This window comes from Lissotriton vulgaris, chromosome 10, assembly GCF_964263255.1.
Source record: "Lissotriton vulgaris chromosome 10, aLisVul1.2, whole genome shotgun sequence".
Classification (NCBI taxonomy): domain Eukaryota; kingdom Metazoa; phylum Chordata; class Amphibia; order Caudata; family Salamandridae; genus Lissotriton; species Lissotriton vulgaris.
The window spans coordinates 1000854406-1000878708 of record NC_141698.1 but is presented as its reverse complement, the minus strand read 5'-3'; the positions used below and the strand labels follow the sequence as shown (position 1 = coordinate 1000878708).

Genomic DNA, 24303 nt, shown 5'->3' with positions numbered 1-24303 from the left:
TCCAGCATTACTGAAACCATTTAGTAAGGCAATCCAGTATATCCAGTTTATCCCCCAGATCATCTCTATCAGCGAAAAAAGTAGTCATAGAAAAGAAGCAGCTAGTCTGCCAAGGAGTAAAGGCCAAAGTTCCCTACCCCCAGCCACTCCATCTTCCACCAACCATACACATTCCTTAAATGATACTCTTGGTGTCTTTCCAGCCAACTGGAAGATGTGGATATTTGAGTGTAGAAGCCGTAGGGGGTCTCAAAAAGGTACATTTATAATTTGGGAAGAAGGACTGTTAGAAAAGGGGGTCTCTTTCGGGCTTGTACCTTTGTCCGAATAGGGACCCTTCTTCCTAGTCAGGATAAGGGAGTTACACTCCTAAAATAATCCCTGCTCACCCCCTCGGTAGCTTGGCACGAGCAGTTAGGCTTATTTTAGAGGCAGTGTGTAAAGCATTTGCACGTAACCAACAGTAATACAGTGTAAGCACTACAAAAGGACACCACACCAGTTTAGAAAAATAGCCAATATTTTTATATACTTTGAGACAACACCAAAAACGATAAAAATCCACAGTACAGTACTTAAAAATCTACAGTTATCAAAATATGCTTTAAAAATAGTTCCTTGATGTTGATAGCTCCATCCGGGGCTATCACGGCGTTGTGAGCAAACAAATCTAAACAGTTCTGGTTGACTGTGGTGTCGTGGGCCTGCTACGGTGTCAGGAAGAGCCTCAAACAGTACCTTTTAGAAATGCAGGGCATGGATGACCTCTCTTTGAGCTTCCGAAAACACGGCATTCACAGGCGTCGGTTCTGGAGGTAGGTGCAGGAGTCTTTGGGGGCCCTCGAAGTTTCACACGTTGCGAGTCGATCTCCTCTCTGATGGAGTCAGGAGCGCTGGCATTCGCAGGCGTCAATGTGTTTCGGTGCAAAGTGCAGCGGTGCAGTGCCCTCAGGTCGCGGTGTGAGTAGCGGCTCGGTGGCGGCGTCAGATGGTGTCGTCGGTGAGACCAGGGTCGCGGTGCGAGATGAAGGCCATGCTCGTCACTGTGCTGGCAGGTCACGGTGCAGGCAGCGGCGTTGTCATTGCTGAAGCATTGTCGATGGCTGACGAACTGGAGTCGATGGTGCCAGCCTCGGTAGGCCAAGGCTGCGGTGCAGGATGAGGGTGATGCGTTGTATAACTTTACGAGCGGTGCAAGCAGCAGCACCAATTTCGGCATGGAGCGGCGTCGTCAGCGATATCAGGGCGTCGTCGTGAAGCAAGGCAGTGCGGAGTGTGGTGCCCACAGGTCGCGGTGCAAGCAATTGCTCGGTGGCGGCGCCAACAGCCGTCGTCTGTGAGACCAGGGTCATGGTGCGGTGTTGCGGCTGTGCCCTCTGCGGTGCCAAGGTTTCATTGTGAAGCAAAGCGGTGCAGTGTGCGGTGCCCACAGGTCGCAGTGCGAGCAGCGCTCAGTGGCGCCGTCAGCAGACGTCATCAGTGAGACCAGGGTCACTGTGCCCTCTGCGGTGCCTTCAGGACTAGAAGCTGGCAGCGGCGTCATAGACGTCGTCGAGTTGCTTTTCTTCTGTTGCTGCACAAAACACACTCCCAGTGCTGAGGGCAGAAGAGCTTGAAGTCTTTGCTGTTCCTGAGACTTCTTGAACAGGGGGCAAGCTCTACCTCAAGCCCTTGGAGAAACTCACAAAAGTGGATTGCAGAGAGTTCAGACCAGTCAGGGGCGGCTCTATGCTCATGGCGGCCCAGCTCTTCTTCTTGGCAGGCTTCTTGATCCAAAAGAGTTCTAAAGTTCAGAGGTCTGGGACCCAATATTTATATCCCAAAGTCCTTTGATCTCTTAGGCAGAGAGTGTCTGTGCCCAGCCAGGACCAGTTCTGCCTTCTCTGATGTGATTTCCTGGCAGGAGGGGGAGGCGGCATTGTCAGAGGCAGACCAGGCTCTTTGAGGTGTAAGGAAATCCCCCCCCCGTCCCCCATTACAGCCCAGGTCTATTCAGCCCTTTCCTGACCCTACCTAGACTATCTGGAGCCACTCCTGCTCCCCAGCCTTCTGTCATCCAAAACCCAGACAGGCAATCCACATTCCAGCAGAGGCACGCAGGATGACTGAGCAAGAAAATACTTAATTTCTAAAAGTGGTATTTTCACACACAGAATGTAAAAATCACCTTCACTAAAAGATGCATCTTTAGATTCTAAGTACAGGCATACTAAGTTTTATTTCCCTACCTAGTTCCCAGGGCCAGTTAAGTTTATAAGATGTTATAAACAAACTTCCTATTCTGTCCTATGGGTAACAGGTAGCCTTGCAATAGTGAAAAACGAAATGGGCTGTAATTCACTATCAGGACATGCCACACACACCAGGGCATGTCCTACCTTTCACATACACTGCACCCTGCCCACAGGGGTACTTTGGGCCTGCCTTAGGGGTGACCAACATGTAGAAAAGGCAAGGTTTAGGGCCTGGCAAGTCGGTGCACTTGCCAAGTCAACACGGCAGTTACCAACTGCGTGCAGACTCTGCAATAGCAGGTCTGAGTTGCCTTTTTAGGGCTACTCGCGTGGGTGGCACAACCAGTGCTGCAGGCCCACTGGTAGCATTTGATTTAGAGGCCCTGGCACACGCAGTGCACTTTACTAGTGAGAAACACTACGCCAGCAAAAACAGAGTCAAAAACCGGGAGGGCAGAAATCAAAAACTCAGGGGAAACACACCAAAAGATGCCAAGTCTAACACAAGGATCATATTGAACATTGCTTCTAATCCAATAAACAAGAGTGGAAGGCTAGCTCAGTTCTGTATGTCGCCTGATATTTGACCTCCTAGTGGGACCTTGTTAAGGTCCCAGTACTGTTGGCCATCTCTGGAGCCGAACATACCCAGGTACTTGAGGCCATCACTTTTAACCCTGTGCAACACACACCACTCTGCTACCATTGTCCCACCTGTTACGGAAACATATGTGGGTTTATTCAATGTATCCCTAAGTCCAAAGGCCTCTTTGTATACTTTCAGAGTCTGCATCATTATTAGCCCAGTAACATCGTGGTTCTGGATAAATAATAACATTTCATCCAGGTAACGTGACGCCCTACCTTCTCTGTCTTCCTGCCACCCAAAACCTGTCACCTAGGCATCACATCTCATCCACTCTGCAAGCTGCTCAATCACAAGGGCAAACAATTGAGGGTACAAAGGGAGCCATAACAGGTTCCCTGCTCTTTTAGTTGGAAGGGGATATAGTCCTGTTGACCCTGGCCTGACCCCAGTATAATGTATATAACAACCGCAGCGTGCATGACTCTTGAGTAGGGAGGGCGGGTGGGGGTGGTCCCCGGGGGACAGGGGGGTCGCACGGGATTGGGATTGCGGGAGGGAGGGAAAATGTTTTAATTAGAAAAACACGTACCTTGCCGCCACCCGGGCCTGCGTCGTCGCTCCTGTTCTCCTGCTTCCAATTTCAGGAACAGGAAGCAAGCAGCCAGGCTCTCTCCCCTAACCCAATCACCACGCTGCAATTGCAGCTTTGAGATTGGTCTGAGTGCCGTGACACGGCGCTCAGAGAAATGGGAAAGTGCACATGACTGGTTTGGGCGGCCCAGAGGGCCGACCAAAGTCACTGAACACTTTTAGGAGTGGGCAAAACACTCCTCGACTGCCCTGCTCCCAGATCAGAGCATCCCCGCCCGCCTGCAGAGCAGCCAAATATAAAATGATAATAACTGAAAGTTATTATCATTTTATGTTTTTGCTTCTGCACTGCTTGAAAGCCATAGCAGAGGAGCCGCCCTTGGTATATAATACCTCGAAGATTCTACAGAAATAGAGGCCAGTGCTCATTTCTTCAATATTTGATGGAGGAAGGGTCAGCTGACAGAATCAAAGGCCTTCTTGAAGTTGACTAAAATGGGAGCACTAGAGGCCACTAATTTGTGCACCCAGGGGTCCTATTATTTAAAGGGCGCACTTTCCCTGTGTGCTTCTGCCGCACCATAAACCAGTTGCGCCAGGCGCAAACAGGAAAACTGCATCCTATGACATGGATTGCGCTAGCCCCAGGACAGCCGCGAACTTGCGCTGCCCTGGGGGTAGCACATTTATCTGAAAAACAAAGCATTTTTGAAGCAGTCAATCCGTGTTTCATAGTGCAGACGGCTACCCGCCTGCACTTTTAAAGGGGATTAGAGATCCCCTTGCAGACAGGTGCAGTGAGTGACAGAACCCACCTGCAAGGAGACGTCTGTGGGGGGTCCTTGGGGCCCTCTTCACTCCCTCCAGAGGGCCGCCATCAGAGTGCGCACTGACAGTGCACCTCCTTTTAGGTGGCGCACTGTCAATGCACCTCCCGACAGCTCCTTTGTCTCTGCGCCCGTATCTGTAATACGGCGTGGGTGCAGAGGCAAAGGGATTCCCTCATTTGCATGGGGACACCCCCCCCCATGCAAATGAGGACACACCCTCTGAAGATAGCACTGGCGCTTTATGTGCGCCAGTGCTAACAGTATCACATATGGTGACAAACAGGCGTCTGCGGTCCCTTCTGTAATACCAAAGGGTGTGCAAAGCAGGTGCAAATGCCCGTTGTGCCCCTGGGCACTTCCATAATTCAGCCCCCAAGCCAGTGTCCAGTGTAGCCGCCTGAGACAGTGGTGCATACATCACCATGGTATGAAGCTGTACTCCCTATATACATATGTGTTAACTATCCCACCAAATAACCCAAGAACCTAAGTGCGGCCCGGAGTGCATACCAGGGACTGTGATTAATTCATTCATTCCATCCATGACTTTTTTGTATCCTTTAGATTCGAAGAAGAGAGCCACCAGTGTTATTTGTGTCACAATGCCTAATGAGATACACAAAATTAACTTAGCAGGACAACCTATGTGTGTGGCAGTGAAAAACAACTCAATGGTTGTTGCATGGTTGATTTCAGCATATTTTTCATATCAGTGGTGCAAATTCAATTATTTATAAATGTGCTCTTTTTCAACAGGTGTTCTCAAACCCCATCCTTGAAGACCAAATGTTGTTGGATGCATTGGCTCGAGAGGGAGCATCTATGTCAACGTCAAGGATGAGTGACTTAAGACTTCAGTCTCTTCGGAGATTTACTCGGATGACACCATTCTGGAGAATGGTTGGTAGCAAACCCTTGGGAGCCTACTGCCTGCAAGGATTAGAGTGCACCACCAAATTGTGCAGGTGAGACGGTGGATCACCTGTACAAACACATTCATCCCTATCAGTAGATGGCAACTCATTACCTTTTCTTTCTCCCCTATCAAATCTACAGCAAAGTACGTAGTAGGAAATTGTTGAGATTCTTCTCACAACTTCTTCTACTCCTGCAGGAAATTGTTGAGATTCTTCTCAGAACTTCTTCTTCTCCTGCAGGAAATTGTTGAGTTCCTTTTCACAACTTCTTCTCCTTCCTCGTCTTCTTCTTCTTCAATTGGTTCTGAAGACATTTGAATATGGAGGAAATGTGGTGAAAAGGCTACCAAAATGCAGCGCAAATACCTCTGAGTAAGGTAGTGTTATCTGTAGTGCTCAAGGCCCTACAGTTGACATCCTGATGAATTCCTCAGACTAGCCTGTTCCAGAAATCAAGACTGATAAGGATACAACTTGTACACTCTACAACCTAAGCAGATTGCACGGCGAATGGCTGACTTGCCTTGATATAAAAACTTTCATTTTTAGTAAATGCTTATTACGCCCAAATAACAGTTTACCATTTGCATCAAGTACTCACATGCACTCCTGGCACAAATTGATTGATTCTGCCTTGCAAGCCTATGCATCAACATCTCATGCCAGAGCACCCCATCATATACAAAGATGTATTACTGTTGTGCAAGGATCAACAATAAAACAGGGTGGAGCAACTGGTTGGCATATGCCAAGATTTACCACAGTGTCACCAGGGATATATTATACCATGGATAAACACCACAATGCCATGGACGTCCACAATGTTTCAAGAATTGTCACCAATATGCCTTCAATATTCCAGAGTGTGTCATCACTATGTGATGGGGGCCTAAAATTTGCTATGAAATGCCCCTATTATGCCAAGGGTCATATTGTATAAAGTCATGGCACCATAATGCCACATGTTCCCACAATACACCCTGAATTACCACCTTTATACAAGGGACAGCATTATAACAGAGGGCACCCTCAAACCATGAATAAGCATAGTTGATGTTCTGGTGGAATACCGGATATAATACTAACAACTAGTAAGGCCAGAGCCTGGCTGCAGAAAATAAGTTTTGGGGAACAATGTTGCTGCTGAACCACGACCCTTTCAGCTTTTCTGTAATTAACCAGCTCCCTTAGGCCAGCTATGAACATATGGTTGCTATTAGACTATTGATATTAGGGGCCAATTGAGAGGCCAATTGAGAAAAGTTTTACAATACATTGTATGCCAGATATGCAAGTTGGGCTAGTGTGTGAACATTTAAGGTCTTTCTTAGCCGTGAGATACTTATCCATAACTGAGCAAAGTATTTGAGTGAAAGGGATCAGATAACAAATGGCACAATCCAAAAATGCAAAGGCAACACCGGGCGAGACTGCTAATAAAGCGTTTATGGACCAGATGAACAAAGCTAGGTTAAGGCCGCAAACCTTGTGAACTGCAAAATTGCTTTTTTTGTATTTATAAACCAATTTTGTGAACAGGAGAAGCAGCATGTTTCTACCAGGCCCCCTTTTCCTGTTTTTTAATGTTTTTGCTTGTGACTCGTTTCAACCGAGTCACAAGATGGCTGCCAACACTTCCTGGTTTGAAGTGTTGGCAGCCAATCAGATCTCAGGCACGCAATCAGGAGGGTTCACGGATCCACAGCGGCCACAGTTGTAGATCTGAGAAATCTTCACATTTCTCAGGAACTACTGAACGGATTTACACCATTTAACAAAAAGAGTGCTCTCTGGACCAAGAGCTACCTTTCTGCCAAATTTGATGGTATTCCGTTCAGCAGTGCAGGCTATCACTGCGTCAACAGTTTCCTATGGAAATTAACATCGAGAAAAAGTGTTTTGGGAAACCCCTTTTTCTCAGCCCCCGCTTGACTCTGAGATTTTCAAGAGAGCAGCTGACGTGACCCCCACATTAGTTTTGAAAATTTTACAAAGATTCATTAAACGGAACCAAAGTTATTGGTAAATCAAAAAACGTTTTTCCTATGGAAACTAGGTCCTAACTATAACTACTTACTGGCGACATCCAGTAGGTAATAAGTATATATACATATATATATATATATATCCCGCCTCGGCGGGTCTTGGGCTCAATTTCCTCGGACCTGATAATTCTCGCCTCAGTGCCTATTCTAATCTTGGGCCCCACTCTGCAACTCTGGGCAATAGCTTTCTTAATCTCCACAATGGCCCCAACAGAGCTAGGATGCCTGGCTGCACCTTGGGGGTGCCCAGGAGTGGGCGCCTCACAGGGAAAAAGCAAGGAAGGGTTCCACAGCGGTATTCGTACAAGCGCCGGAGAGACCCCATGTGGGGTGATTCGGGCGCTATACAAGTAATACAACATTTACATTCACATATATTCACTGAAAAAGCCAAAGTTTACAGGGCCGTTATAGTTAGGGAATAGAAAAAATAAACGTAGAAATTCATGGAAAAAAACAAAGGTTACAGAGATGTTACAGTGAGGTTGATATTTCAATCATACAAAACCAGAGAAATTCAGCAGTTATAGTTAGCTGGGATAACTATAAGTCACGTCCCCACAATTCACTGCTTATGACTTCACATATTACATCACTCATGACAGGGTCAGTGACATCACTCATGAAATCACTGAGTCACAACTGTGATTGAACAAAACACAGAGGTATCCCAGAACTCAATAAACCACCAAAATTATCTTACCCCTATTATAGTCACCTCAAAATTGCTGAGCAGACAAAGATCCTAGCAGCAGGTGTCTTAACCCTGCAAGATGTTTTTAAAATCCAACCACTTTGTGGGCCATTAAGTAAGATAGAACAGATTTGCTGTCAAATTTGTTCTTGCTGCCATTTGTTTAACAGCATGTTTTTTTGCAAATAAATGTATAAGTTGACTGTCAGACTCTGCTTTTCAAGCTCCACTCCTCATAACTCCACCTCCTGTCCTCTGTCACACATTGACCTCAGTGGCAGCCGGTAATTGAAGCAGGGAGGATGAGCATGCTACACCAATACACCTATACATTCATCCATCTTCACATGCACGCTCACTCCCACTCCCATGCTTTCACAAGATTGCCAAATCGCTTCAATGGCACTGACTTGTGCAAAACACTTTTTCACAAAGATAGTGCCTAGGAACAGTACGGCTGCAACTTTCATGCTAATAAGATGTAAAAGAGGCATCTAGGAGTTCTCACTAAAAGTATCCCGCACAGCTATATTAATTCCTCCTTCAACCCGCTTACATCTACTTTATATGCCACCCTTACCCAGTACTCTTAGGTTTCTGGGGTTTTTGGGGAAGAGTGGGTTAAGTTTAGCTACAGAAAGTGTCCATAAACTTTTCCTTTCATTCTTTTAATGGAGGTCACCCCCAAATCTACCCTTTGCATTATGTGTATTTTCCTCTCCCATACCTGCTTCACAGTGTGCTATTGTATTGAGGTGCAGGCAAGGAAGCATCCAGCAGAAAAGGAACAGAAAAGAGGAAAGGAGTCGCCTTACTCTTAGAAGATGTCCACAATGACTAATGAATAGTGAGTTAGTACCGATAATCGTGACAGGACCATATTGCACCCTCCATTTTGAAAAGTGTAAAATAAGCATTAAAGCGCTATGAGGCACAGTGTAACTTCAATATATGTAAATTATTTGATACTGGGTTGATTTCCTCTAACATGTTTTCTACTCAGGCTATTTTGGTGAGTTTTCGGAGAAGTGACAAATATTTTATGAACTATACAGAAAACTAAAAGTAGCTTCTAAGAACATGGATATTTGACATACACATCCAGTAACTGGCTACATATTTGAGCACAGAAGATTCCAGTTTGGATGGCATAAAACAACAATATAAAACAAACAATAAACAACAAAAGAGTGTAACTTCTTTGTAAGAACAAAGGGAGCGAGCATGGAGAATCTTACTAGGTTCTTAAAGAAAGCCCTCACTCACCAACCTAGTTGGTGACATGCTTCATCATCGGGCTCCACCGGGAGAGGCCGAATGCCTCCCCAGTGTGCTGCGATGCCAGAGTTACTGCGGAGCTGGATATTTTGGTGATAGGTGAAGGTGTGATAGAGTGGTTTTTAGGTATTCATGGGGGCGCACCAAAATGAGAGTACAAAAAGAATAAGTAGAGAAATGTTCTTTATTTATCTTTGTTCAGCAGAAAAAGGCACATTAATAAAATATATAGTGAGATCAGCCAACGCGTTTCACTCCCTACCAAGGAGTTTCTTCAGGGCGCTATGAATATTTTCGGTAACTTGTCCTTTGTAGGATCCCTCTGTGATCACACTGATATTTTCTCGGTCGTTATTCCAGCCTATTTCTTTAAAAGACTTTTTGGAGTATCTATCTTCCCTTCTCTTTTCTTGTTGTAATGGACTTTGTAGGTCTTGTCCAAAAAGGTAGTTCTGGTACTTCAAAAAAGGAACCCGTCCCTGGTTATGTTTGTTCTAGGTGGGTGAAGTGCTGTAATGACCGTCGTCAGTTTCGGCGTCTCGGCATGGCTGGTTCCAGGCTGGATAGAGTGGTTTAAAAATGTCTAGATTGTGTCCAAAATAACTTTATTAAATGGCCAATCTGACACACTAAAAACAAGGTGTGGGAAATGAGCTAAATATATTGTTCAGCTATTTCCCATTCAGTGGGGTCAACATGTTTCTGCCATAATGGTATAATTTACCTGGCATTCATCACAACCTAAGAGCTATACCTCGGCAGTATGGGCGTGCTAAGGCCCACCCTGACCTGAGGACGTGAAAGTAAAAAATAGGTGTAAAAATGTGCAAGCGAAGAAAATTGGGTGGTTGCTCTTTGAGAAACCAGATTGCACGTTTGGTGTGAGAAATCTTCACATCATGGGTCTCGGGAGGGGGATGGTGGCGAGAATGGCACACTGCCCGCTTCGCCAGGCACCAGCTTGGTACCTGCGTGTGTCCCGAGGACACTACCTTGTTTGGGGGACCAAGAGTGTTTCCTCTATACCATCCTTCACTCTCTTGTTGATAATCAATAACACAATCCGGACCAATCAATCTGGCACACAAAGTAGTGTTTTTTAATGCCCCATGATCAAGTCAGGTCAACAAAGGCATTAATAGTGGATTGAGTTAGAGCGATGAGGAAAGTACCAGAGGGTATGGGATATTATTTGTGCTTATAAATGAAAAGCTATACCAGTGTTTAGATATTTCATCAATGTATCAGGGGGTAGATATAAATATGGAAACAGAAGAGGGATTGTGTAGTTTGCGTCTGTAATTTAAATTTACCAGTACACTGACAAATTCAGACTTTAACCTGGTCTTTAAGTTTCCAAAGCATTCCAATATACCTGAGCACAGCCAGTCTCCAGAGGGACCAGTCAGATGGTGGTAACTCTGAGAGATAAGAGAGATGCCACCAATGGATTCCTGAATGGGGGAAAACTCACATGGCTGCCGAGCATGAATGAAAACGGCATCCTGTTTTCCATAATACAATGTACACATGTTTGAGGTAAAGAAATAACATTTGTGTAAATGACAACATATCAAGTATATTTTATCACTACTCTATGTTAGTTAAAACACTGAGGAACGTTTCTGACAACTTGCATGGAAACCCCTTTTAAATGCAGAATGCTCTGGTGGTAAAAGGTAACTCTTTCTTTTTCATGCTAAAATGGATTGACTTAGTTTAATTTGAGTAAATGCTGCCAAGCTCACCTCAATAACCAATTTTGTCTTCTCTTCACACAGGAAAGGGCACTGTGCTTACCAGCAGCAGTTTGAGTCCTGAAGCTCTCTGCACAGAAGTACATTTGAAATGGAGAAACAAGCTCTTATGGACAACGTAGCCTGGCACCAGGCTTTTTCCACGATGCACACTAGCGTTGGCACACTCTGACCTTCACATTTCTGTTTCATTTAACCCCTTTGCCATTTTGCTATTTGTACACCTTTGACCAGCGGCATCCAATATAGTTCCGGGGTGTCCAAACGATGCACAAAGAGGGACCCTCCAAAGGTTTAGTTTTACTGGAATGAGTTTTAAAATATTACTAATTATATTGTGTTTTTACTAATTTCTTCTGAGGCCTGTTAGCGACTGCTGTTAAACTTCTGCTCTCATTTCGAAGATACAATGTACAATAAAGCATTGATATGTACTGAAATGTGCACATATCACTATGTTTAAATGTCTTTTATTTAGTCTTGGCTTATTACTGTCAACAATCTTGGAGGATACTAACAAGATCAAACACTCCACCTTGCCCATACTGGCCGTACACAGGGGTATATTTATGACATTGTCATGCAGCGTAGCAAGTCACCTTGCACTGTGTGACAAGGAAAGGGCAGAATGCAATGTATTTAAAAGAATACAATGCATTCCTGCCTTTTTCTCTGCGCTGGCGCACAATTGGTAGTCTAGCACCAACGCAGGCACCATGGTGCAAGGGTGCCTGCGTTGTAAGGTGGACTGTTTTTGTGCAGGAAGCACTGCATTGCTGCAAAAAGACAATCCCCTGAGGCATTTTTTCGGTTGCTGCACGCACAGAAAGAGGAAAAAACATGGAGAAATAAACATATTTCTATTTATAACGCCTCACCTGGGAAGGTGAAGGTTTTTGGTGCAATTCCAGGTCCACCACTTCTGAAAAATCTAGGAATGCATTAAAAACCATGGATGTTGCGTGGGAACACACATGCTCTACCCATGGAATGCCCCCTGGCACAGTGTAAGGCAATGCAGCAATATGCCCTGCATTGCTTTACTAGAGATTTATGAAGCCACTCAGCGTCACACATGGTGGCCTTGCGTAGCTTCGTAAATCTCATATTTAGGTGCGTCACTCTTGCATCACCTAGCATGGTGCAAGAGTGAGGCGACTGGGCTCGCAAATATGCCCCATGGTATCCCTGTGGTATCAACCATTATGGTGTAGCTGACCGTAGATAAGGTGAAGGACTGATTTAGGTACCAAGTTTGTTTTCATATAGTTGACTGTTCCATCATAGCAGAGGCAGATTAATAGCAAGCACTAGAGTGGGAAGAAATACTATGCCGAACAAGTTATCTAACTGGACATTGGATATAATGCCTGCCTGTTACCTTTCACCCAGCAAAATGACCTCCTCAGCCCCATTAGCTTCAGCAAACAGGGATTGCAACATGGCAGCCCTGATTATTATGCGTGTAGACAGCTGCGTACTTTCATAGGAGACACATAAAGAACAGCGACCTCCAAAAGCGAGAAAGGCGAAATGCCTGCTCAGTCTAAGGTCTAACTCTCTAAATGGCCATTGGGAATCACTGCTGAAACAATATCGCCTTTTGCTCTTTGCCCAGGATCACTGAAGCGTCTGTGGGCAACGTGGATAGCCTACCAATTCAAACATATCTATACTGATATGTTATGTTAATCAGTAACAAAGTATTTGCTACAGTAAATATGCATAGTGCTGCTACTGGAGCTGTTTAAATGAAAAAAGCACTGGTTGTATAATGTTATATAACAAGACAAAAATATTGAGGCACTAAATGTCCATGTACTTTGTATTTTTATTATTACCAATGGCACAGTAAATATTATTCAGTATGACGATATTTTGTCCATTCAGAAGTGGCGTGCATCTGGTGCTACACATTGAAATATGAATTTTCGCCAATAGGAACTCAATTACTTATTGAGCTTTTCCAATTGTGCTCTGCAATGACTACTAAATGTGTCACAGTTTTCATTCAGCATGGTAAAACTGATTGTTGCTAAATAATCCCTGATTAAGACAAATTGCCCTTCTTCAAAAGGTTGTTTGCCTTCTTTAAATCAAACAATTCATGCTAAATGTATATTTTGAAAGTAATCATGAGCCTCAAGCATAGGAAACAATTTGCAACTCATGTATTTATTTTATTTGTTTATTAGTTACTTATTATTTCTTTTTTATTTACTAGTTGTTTCTATAGTGTGGATGTCATCCCAAAGGATCTTAGAGTTCTTTTCATGTATTGGGAAAAGTAAGAAGACATGCTCCTTAATTCATAATTCATGTTTTTCAGCATATAAATATACACACACACACACACATATTCACTGGAAAAGCCAAAGGTAACAGGGACATTATAGTTAGAAAATATAATTACAAAAACCTTGGAAATTCACTAAAAAAATAAAGGTTGCGGGATGTTATAGTTAGGCTGACATTTCACTGGTACAAAGCCAGTAAAATTCAGCTGTTATAGTTAGCTGAGCGAACTATAACCTACAACCCTAAAAGGCACTGCTCATGACCCCACACATTATATCATTCAAGACATGGTCAATGACATCACTGATGACATCTCAAATGACATCACTGATTACATCATTCACAGAAGCACTCACACACCCACGTATATCCCTACACAACCTCTCATACACCCACTCACATGCCCACACAAACACTCACATACCCAGTCACAGACCAATATAAGTACTCACATAACCACTCACGCATTAATTCATACATCCACTCATACAACCACTTACTCACCCATACAGCTACTCTTACAACCAATAACTTACACATACAGCCACACACTTACACATACAGCTATTCACACACCCACTTATTCACCTATACAGCCACTCATACACCCACTTACTCACCCATACAGCCTCTTACCACAGCCACTCATTCACCTATAGTTGTACTTACACACTCACTCACACATCCACAAAACCACTTATATACCCATTCCCACATCCATACAAGCACTCACACATCTGATCACTCACCCACACATCCATTCACACACACTTACACTGCAAGCTTTCTACGGTTTAACATTTTTTATTTCCTTACTGTAACTACTAACTTTTGTCAGTGAGTGTGTAAGTGAGTGCATGAGTGTCTCAGTAGGTCTGTCAGAAGGTTTTCGAGTCTGTTAGTGTCTGAGTGGTTCTGTGAGTGAGTATGGGTCTGTGAGTAAGTGCATGAGTCTAAGATGAGTGTGTGAGTGTGTGTGTCTCTGAGTGGGTCTGTGAGTGGGTGCATGAGTGTCTGAGTGGGTCTGTGAGTCGGGACTTGAGACTCTGACTGCATCTGTGGATGGTTATGTGAGTCTCTGGCTGGGTATGTGAATGGGTGAGTGTATCTAAGTGGGTGTGGGTGTTTGAGTGGGTCTGTGAGTGGGTGCATGAGTTTCTGAGTGGGACTGTGAGTGAGTACATGAGTCTCTGAGAGGTTCTGTGAATGAGTGCATGGGTCTCAGAGTAGGTATGTGAGTAGGTCCATGAGGCTCTGAGTGGGTTTGTGAGTGGGTGGGTGAGTGTCTAAGTGGGTCTGTGAGTGTGTGCATGATTGAGTGGGTCTGTGAGTGGGTGCATGGGTGTCTGAGTGGGTCTGTGAGTGCATGAGTCTCTGAGGGGGTCTGTGAGTGCATGAGTCACTCAGTGGGTCTCTGAGTGGGTGCATGAGTCTCTGAGTGGGTCTGTGAGTAGGTTCATGAATCTCTGAGTGAGTCTGTGAATGGGTATGTGAGTCTCTGAGTGGGTTCGTGAGTGGGTATGTGAGTGTCTAAGTGGGTCTGTGAGTGGGTGCATGAGTGTCTGAGTTGGTATGTGAGTGAGTACATGAGTCTCTGAGTGGTTCTGTGAGCGAGTGCATGAGTCTCTGAGTGGGTTTGTAAGTAAGTGTGTGAGTCTCTCAGTGGGTCTGTGAGTGGGTGAGTGATTCTCTGAGTGGGACTGTGAGTGGGTGCTTGAGTCACTGAGTCAGTCTGTGAATGGGTGCATGAGTGTCTACGTTGGTCTGTGAGTGGGCACAAACGTTTCTGAGTGGGTCTGTGAGTGGGTGTATGAGTATCTTCTTTGGTCTGTGAGTGGGTGTGTGAGTCTCTGAATGGGTCTGTGAGTGGGTGTGTATCTGATTCCTTTTTGGTTTGCCCTCTTATGCTCTGTTTTACCTTTCCTGCACATTTTTCTGCCCTCTGTTTCACCACCTTCTGATCTGTTTTGCCTTTTATACAAATTTTTCTGCCCTCTGTTTTGCCTTTTAGCTGCTTTTCTGCCCTCTGTTTTGCCTTTTCTGCCTGTGTTTTTTACCCTTTGCTTCTCCTTTTTAATTGTTTTCTCCCTCTATTATGGGGGAGGGAGGCTGACGTAATTTTAATGGGGGAGTGAGACGTTTTTTCAGTGAATTTCTGAGTTTTTTTAATGTTGTTTCCTAACTATAATGCCCTTGTAGCTTTTCATTTTTTAAGTAAATTTCCTAGGTTTTTTTAATGTTATTTCCTAATTGTAACCACTAACCGTTGCCAGTGAGTGTGTGAGTGAGTGCATGAGTGTCTTAGTAGGTCTGTCATTGGGTGTGTGAGTGTCTCAGTAGGTCTGTGAGTGTCTGCATGAGTCTATGAGTGGATCTGTGAGTGGGTGCGTGAGTATCTAAGTGGGTCTCTGAGTGGAAGCATGAGTTATTGGGTCTGTGAGTGAATGCATGAGTCTCTGAGTGGGTGTTTGAGTCACTGAGTGGGTCTATGAGTTGGTGCATGTGTCTGTGAGTGGGTCTATAAGTGGGTGCATAAGTCTATGAATGGGTGTGTGAGTCGCTGAGTGGGTTTGTGAGTGGGTGTGTGAGTGTCTAAGTGGGTCTGTGAGTGGGTGCATGAGTTTCTGAGTGGGTCTGTGAGTGAGTAGATGAGTCTCCGAAAGGGTCTGTGAGTGCATGAGTCCCAGAATAGGTATGTGAGTGGGTGCATGAGGCCCTGAGTGGGTATGTGAGTGGGTGTGTGAGTAGGTCTGTAAGTGGTTTGGGGAGTCTCTGAGTAGGTCTGTGAGTGGCTGCATGAGTGTCTAAGTGCATCTGTGAGTGGGTGCAAAAGTGTCTGAGTGGGTCTGTGAGTAAGGGCATGAGTGTCTGAGTGAGTCTTTGAGTGGGTGTATGAGTCTCTGTGTGTGTTTGTGAGTGGGTGTGTAAGTGTCTAAGTGGGTCTGTGAGTGGGTGCATGAGGTTCTGAGTAGGTTGTGAGTGGGTGTATGAGTGTCTCCTTGGGTCTGTGAGTGGGTATGTGAGTCTCTGAATGGGTCTCTGAGTGGGTCAGTGAGTGGGTGCATGAGTCGTTTGAGTCACTCTATGGGTGGGTGTGAGTTCCTGAGTAGGTTTGTGAGTGGGTATTTAGTGTCTCCTTGGGTCTGTGAATGGGTATGTGAGTCTTTGAGTGAGTCCATGAGTGGGTGTATAAGTCTCTGAGTGTGTTTAGGAGTGCATGTGTGGGTCTCTGAGTGGATGCATGAGTGTCTGAGTGGATGTGTGAGTGAGTACAATAGTCTAAGTGGGTCTGTGAGTGAGTGCATGAGACTCTGGGTGGGTCTGTAAATGAGCGAGAGTCTCTCAGTGGGTCTTTGGGTGGGTGAGTGATTCTCTGAGTGGAACTGTGAGTGGGTGCATGAGTCTCTGAGTCAGTCTGTGAGAGAGTGAGTGTGTCTGTGAGTGGGTGCAGGAGTTCCTGAGTGGGTTTGTGAGTGGGTATATGAGTATCTCCATGGGTCCATGAGTGGGTATGTGAGTCTCTGAATGGGCCTGTGAGTGGGTGTGTGTCTGAGTGCTTTCTGTTTTGCCCTCTTCTGCTCTGTGTTGCCTTTCCAGCTAGTTTTTCTGCCCTCTGTTTTGCCTTTGCTGCACATTTTTCTGCGCTTTGTTTTTCCTTTTTTTAATTCCTCTAAAATATGGTAAGGAGACTGATGTAATTTCAATGGGGGAGGGACCGCCTGGACCCCTCCCCAGGCTGATTTTGGCCAGGGGTACCCCATCTTACAGGGTCCATCATAATTCAGTGTGGGAGGGTGGGCTGATCGGCCCCCACTCCCCAGGCAGATTACAGCGTCAGGGACCCCATCCCCTGGTGCCCGACCATGTTGCCCTGCAAGTCTACACAAGGCACCCAGTATGCTATGGGACCACTGGGGAGTTATTGCATACAGGGAGCTGCTGGAAATGCAGCTCCCTGTATGCATGAGCAATAGTTTCATCATTTTCCCTCTCCACATGTCTGTGGGCAGGGAAAGAGATAAAACCTCCACTTCCAGTGGGCGGGAGCACTTTGACAGCTCCCTTCCACTGGAACCGGAGTGATTGCTTTTGCTTGGCAAAAATCTGACAGCTCGCAACAAGCAAAAGCAAACAGCAATATGCCAAGGGTGGGCACCCAGGGACATAGCAGGAGCCGGCCCTGGGGGTGGCGGTGCCCAGGGCCATTAATGGCCCCAGAAGGGGGGCCACATGACCCCCCTCCTTTAATTTGCATGGCCCGGCACCATGGAGAGGTGGTGGTCCCCGGGACCGTATATGGCCCGGGAGGGAGCCATGTGTGCACTCTCCCACTTTTTAAAGTTATTCGTCCCCGGGATATGGTGGTCCCTGGGGTTTGGGGGGATTGTGAGACCCATGCATTACATTTAATTTAGCCACGAGCAGATGAGGTCCCCGGGTGGGGGTCTGTGAGGCTCCCAATTTCTTCCTATTTAGCTCCGGGGAGGTGGTGGTCCCCAGGGTCTGGGAGTGTTCACACAGCCCGTCTATTTCATTTACTATTGCCCCGGGAGAGGATGTCACTCGGGGCCAGGGTGGGGTCTACACGGTCCCCCGCACAATTTTTTTAATTAAAGCCTCCAGGGAGGGATGGTCATCGGGGGGAGGGGGTCTGCGTGGCCCCCAAATAATAAAAAACTAAATATTAAGAGGGAAGGGATCATTGCACCTTAATAACCAGGGTTTGCAACATGTTGGTTGTCTTACATAAAAACCCTCATTCACGTACACAAGCCGTGTGGCGGTATATCTTGGTTTGCCACCAAGCAAAAATGTGACAGCATCATCATTTGGCTTCTTTTTCGTATGCTTTCCTCCACCAGGAGGAGAACCACTTTTTATTACAGTAGTGATCAAGGAGAAGTGAGTGTCAAGTGATCTAGTGAAGTGAATTAAAATGTGGACATTTTAAAAACGCCATGTATTATTAGATTGTAGTAAGCATATACAATTGCTATGATTGGGGAACAACAGGTTACTTCTAGTATTGGTTATTTTGCTGCTGTTCTCTGTAACTCATCTTTCTCAAGAGAGTGTGTGGTGAGAAAGCCTGAGTTAGTAATCCAAAGCATGGGGAGAAATGTTAGTGCACATATATATTTCAGATACTTATTTTTGTATATTTTAATTTTCAGGAATTACCCATCCCACATCAAAGTACAAAGAGTTGGCTACAGAAAGTTAGTGTTAGGGTACATCTATTCAAAACCACACTCATGCTTGTCAGCTTTCAAAAGAGGTGCAGATAGAGTATACACTTTTCTTGGTATTTAGTGCTTGTCAGCCACCAGATGAAGTTACCACCACGTTCTTCTTTCTTTTTAGATTTAATTGTTTTTATTACATTTCCAAGATATAATACCACCGTCTTCAGGCAAGTGGCCAACTAGGAGCAGTTCAAAGCTATCTATTCAGGATACATATAACTTACCAAATAACCCCCATTTCTTCATCTTCTCTCAAGGTCGTTCCTAAGTATAAATATTTAAAAGAAAATTAAACTGCATTACCGATGTAATGTATGTGCGTTGTCTTCATGCTGTTTTTAATTTTCCATTGTGTCTTTGTTTTTGGTCAAGTGTTGTTGCGCAGCACTATGTAGGATAGCTCTTCCAGTATGAGGCACAGGAGTCTGAGATATCTTGGATATAGCAATTCCCTGTACTGTCTTGTATGCCTTGGGCATATGTTCGACCAACAGTGTAATTTTGTCTCTGGCCATTATTTTCCTAGGTCTATTAAACCAGGAGTGTTGGGTCATTAGTTTAGTTGCCCCATAGCTATTACCATCTGTATGGCCTCCAATAACACAGTTGCTTGCCTGTCATCAATGTGTAGGACTTACCTGGGGAAACGGCATACCAAAAAGGGATGTTGCCTAGGTCATGTGGAATGTGTACCTCAAAGACGCTAGGCAGTTCCTTTATAACTTCTTCCCAGTATTTACCCAATTTGGGGTGGAGCCATAGCAGATGGAGTAACATACTTGTGGCTCCACACTGCGCCAACAGAAGTCACTTGTGGTCTTGTCCCGTTTCACTATTTTGTCTGGTGTTCTGTACCAGTGCTTTTTGGGAAAATACTGCTGCACTGCTATGTAGTTTCTCCCACTGTTTGCAAGTGAGGATGTTCCTGAGTTCCTCTTCCAACCCCCTCTGACAAAGAGTCTTACTACCCAGTGTGTAAATCTATCAGATATTTGTAGAGGATTGATATCACTCTTTTATCATGCAAGCCATCCTTAATCCATTTTGTCAAAGCTTGTCAAGGGTTGCAAGGATCCTTCCCTCCTTCTGGGGTTTAGTACCCAATGTCGTAACCTTACACAGTAGAACTTCTCCATCTTTAAGGTTTTTTCAAAGTTTTCATCAACTTTTAATGCTTGCATCTCTGATGCAGGGACAAATTCCAGCTGCTGTGTTGTTCTCAAATCTGTGTTGAAGCAGCAGTGAGCTGAATGTAGAAAAAATTGAGCTCGTGCTAAGAGCCCCTGATAATCTATGGTCATGTTTTTGGTGTTGAGAGATAATCTTGGCTGTGTTTTGATCTTTCTGATAAAAGTTATGTTAGTGTGTTCCTATACACACCTTAGTGAGGTTGGTGTACAACCTTTGAGATAACTCACTCTCTGTAGGTTGGGTTGTACCTCCTATCACTGGTGGAAGTAAATCTACATGAACCCCTTTCCTGGTTTGGGTGGTGGGAGTGCCAAAAACTTGCCACCCGGAAAACCCTCATCCCAGGATTTTTTCTGCTGCACCCATACACAACTGATTGACCCCAAGATCCCACCTCTCAGCATCAAACTCCATCGGCAATGAAGCCAGTCCCTCCCTCAAATCCAGAAGATAAAGCTCTGCCTCCATAATTAAGAGTTGCACTCCATTTGATCTAAACAACTGATACTACTTATATTAAAGGTCATCATGTCTTATCTGCTTAATTCCTCTAAAAAAACTTCTTCTCTCTCTCTCTCTCTCTCTCTCTCTCTCTCTCTCTCTCTCTATCTCTCTCTCTCCACTTATGGTCAGGCTTTATGAAAGGCACCAAGCTCCATTTCCCTAGATCCTGATGACTCCCGCCATGCCCTCTACACCCCTATGGTTCCCGTCCACAATCATTTTAATTCTTTAATATTCCTCTTCATGTTTTTCAACAAAACAATACCCTACACTCTACTGATTACTAAACGCCAGGAAATCACCTCCCCCTAAATAAATCTGCCAATCAGCCTTAACCTACCACCACTTAACCTGAACTGCAGTCTCAGCAAAACCCAGTTGCTTCCCGATAGGGTGTTGCTACGAATGGCTGGCAACCCATTTCACTAATGAGTGGCTTCAAATCCACACTGTAATCAACTCTTCAGTAGGACTAGGAACACAACCTAAAAATTGTCAGCAATAAAACAAGTCAGTTGAAACGTCAGTGGGACAATACTAAACTTTCCACTCCCATGCCGATCTGATGTATCTATTGAGCAATCTAACCTCCAGCAATCCAATCCTCTAGTGTGCTCTGACAGCAACCTGCTGCCTGTTTGGTTCGCTGCCCCAGTCCTAAAGGAGTGAGTACCAAATTATCCACGAGGCAAACATAACTAATCCACATACTAACAGAACCGCCTGAGCACCTGCAAACTAAACACTGTGGAACCACTAGTGTGTTACCAGATCATTGCACCCTAAATTAACCCCAAAATAATGGTGCCCCCACTCAGACAGATCAACCCTAACTATAAATCCAGTAGCCGAACAGTCCACTCCTTCATCTCTGATCTGTTTTTATATTTTTTTCAATCATATTTGAAGAACGTCTCCTTAATCCACTATATACCATCTCAAAAGACCAATCCCTTCTTTACTACCCAGTAAATCTGAAATCCTGAAACCTCTAATGTGCGACCAAGACATGCGTAAGGTGAATGGCGCCACTTCAACAGCACACAAACATGTGGAAACAATGATCATTCTCAGGATTGGTAAAGTCGCCAGCACCACACTCTCACCTGCCCTCATACCCTAGTTACCTAGCCTAACCATTGAAAATCACCCTCCACATCTCACCACCTGAAGGCTCATACCCCCAACCAACTTACCATAAAAAGTTATACATTGCCCCGACATGCAGGCACATTAACTCAAATCTCTTAAACCTGCACATGTTCAGAAGAAGCTAAAGTGGTGATCAGAGTGTCGGCATTGCCTTGACAGAGGTCTTGCGTCTCAGATGGATGCACTACAATAATCACCTGAGTAAAGGCATGAAGGACCACATGTCCACTGAGCCACATAACTCTCAAAAGACTTGCAATTGGTGGCAACCATCTTGAACTGTTAGGGTCCTATTCACAAACTGCTTTTTGTAATATGTTTAGTAGTAATACAGTAGCACCACTCATGTAGTACAAAATGCTATTGATAAAGGTACAGAGACCTCTGCCTCCTCCTATCCTATCTTCTGTATGCGGAGTTCATCCCCCAGGCTGCCACAGGATTGCTGATGCTCTGAAGTTGTACCATGGCTGCATAATAACCTGAACACGTAGCTATACCTTTTTAGGTTGAGCCTGGACAGTGCTTGCGCTACTCTGCGAGGCATGTTGTATTCAGTATATGGGCTTCTCAACACTCTCAGCGCTCCTGGTTGGTTAGTTGGTCAATAGTGTCTATCTATCCCGCCTTTAGGTGCTTGGTTTCCTCCCACAGAACATCACAGATTGGTTCATTTAGTTGGCCATCTCAAGCTATCTGTTGCCTCCTCGATCGCACCCCCTCCCGTCATTGCTGCCAGCCTTCCTGCTTCTGCTTGTTTTCAAAAGGAGTTTCCTTGCACAGCTATTTGTTGGACATCTCTGCCCATCCGTTTCCTCCTCCCTCGCACTCCCTTCTGTCATTGAGCTGCTACTTTCTTATGGCATGACAAGAATGTACAGCGGCAAAGTGCCATGTTCCACAAATGCGGCCGCGAACCTTTCTTTTCATGGGCGTGACTTGCCCAACTTTAATTTTTCAATTTTCTACATTTTCTTTAAACAGCGTGGCCTGCCGTGCTTGTTTGGGATTGCTGTTCTTTTTTTAATGGCATTCCCAAATCGCATCCACCTATAGCTGCAGCTCTGCAGGGCTTGTGTTTGCTGAGGCACCTAGCTTGAAAGGGCCATAACTCGGCACTGCAGGGGCCATGTTTGCTGACGCACCGGGATTGGCACTGGGTATAAACAGGTCTGGGCTAGAAAGGGCTGTACCTACCATATGTACTACCTTTGCACAGATCTCCACCCCCCCCCAAATTTCTTCCGCACCCAAACTTGCACATATGTATGTTGACCGCATCTCAAAATATGCCTTTCACAATATTATTTTATCTGTTCTTCCATATTGCAACAACAACACCCAAAAGTACTGGAGTGGTTCATATAAGCGCCAGTTACCTTACAAATCCTGGTCGCTGTGAGTGCAGAGTAAGCGAGTTGTCTGAATGCAGGGTGCATTCCCAGACACTTGAAGTAACTCAAATTGTTATTATCGGCGGCGTAGGGTTTCAAGATATAAGTTAAATTATTGCTAATATGGCATTAAACAGGGATTGATAATGGAGGAAATAAATAATGTGCTGATCCTGCAACAAACTTTCAGTCTGATGATTAGGGTTGCCGTCTCATTATTTTGATGTATGTGCCAGACGGTACAAAAATAAGCAGTCACCTAAAGCCATATTGATATTTTCCGCACTTTATACTTCGAACAGCAAATATAAATAGAAAGCACTTTTAATTGTGTTGCAAGTCTGCCTGAATGATCAATAACTGATAATTAAAGGGAACAAAGACAGAAAAGTCATATTACAAATGAATACATACTTTTTTATTTGTGATCGTATTTAGTGTCAATACGAGGTCTTTGCAGGCTCTTTAAACACACATGGCTGGCATATTTCTTTTGGCAACCCTACTTTATATTCCTTTTCATGAAATGCATTCTCACACTACGGCAGTAAATGTAAAATATAAATGTAAGGAATAGGTAGAGTGGGGGTCCACGGGCTACTGGAACCAGAAAAAAAAAACGAATCCTTGGAACCAGTTTACAAAGGTATGTAAATATGCAAATGGTCTTTAGAGACCTGTGAAAACATTGGGTGTGCTGTAGATAAGACTCCAGACAACGCCCAGTCGAGCCCACAGCAGCTCAAGCTGCAGCAGCCTGGGTTGAGATATTCGATGAAGTGGGGGGAGGGGGGGGGGGTGAAGCCCTCTTAGCCCTATGGGAGTTGCATGCCTGCGATCCTGAATTACGAACATGTTGGTGTTGTTTAACTCCTTCCATGCTCATGACGAGCTGAGCTCGTCATGAGTCACGGCGCTCCGGTGCTCATGACGAGCTCAGCTCGTCATGAGCCGTGGAACGCTCGCATGCGGGTATAATTCCCCTGCTGTGCTGAGCGTTCCACGGGAACGGGTCTGGTCATGAAGAGCTGAGCTCGTCATGAGCACAGGAGCGCCGTGCCTCATGACGAGCTGAGCTCGTCATGAGCATGCGGGCGCCGTGCGCGCCCCCCTTCTCCCCAGCACAGAGGGAAAATAACCCCCGCAGCGAAGGGGCTAAAAGGCGCTTCAGAGGTTGTGTTTACAGAGCCCACAGGCTTAAAATGGCCATGCTGCAGGGGCTGTGTTTGCCGAGCACCGGGCTTAGAGCTGCAGGGGCTAGGTAGGCAGAGGTGACTGGGCTGCAAAATGGCTGGGTCTACCATATGTGCTACCTTTGCACAGACCCATCCCCACCCCAAATCGCTTTTCTGAATTTCAAACAATGGCTTTCAGAGATTTTTCTTTACCAGGTTTTGTATTTTGCAACAACAACACCTGAAATTATTGGAGCGCTTCACATAAGCACCAGTGACTTTACATATGAACTCTGTAAATGGAGGCAAATCACTTACTCACTCTATAGAAGCCTGCCTTAAATGTTTTGTTTGCACACCAATCAACTTCTGTTGCACAAATTACCTCCTCAACCCACATTCCCTCTG

The 24303-nt window shown here is 45.0% G+C and overlaps 1 protein-coding gene across 1 annotated transcript in view; it reads left to right on the top strand.

The window, feature by feature from the left end:
* LEAP2 (liver enriched antimicrobial peptide 2) overlaps nt 1–11403 on the top strand; it is a 37902-nt gene extending 26499 nt beyond the window's left edge. The window contains exons 2-3 of the mRNA XM_086942012.1: nt 5001–5209; nt 10960–11403. Coding sequence (XP_086798138.1) covers nt 5001–5209; nt 10960–10999 — 249 coding nt within the window. The 3' untranslated portion in view covers nt 11000–11403. The remainder of the gene's footprint in view (nt 1–5000; nt 5210–10959) is intronic.
* The last annotated feature ends 12900 nt before the right edge of the window (nt 11404–24303 follow it).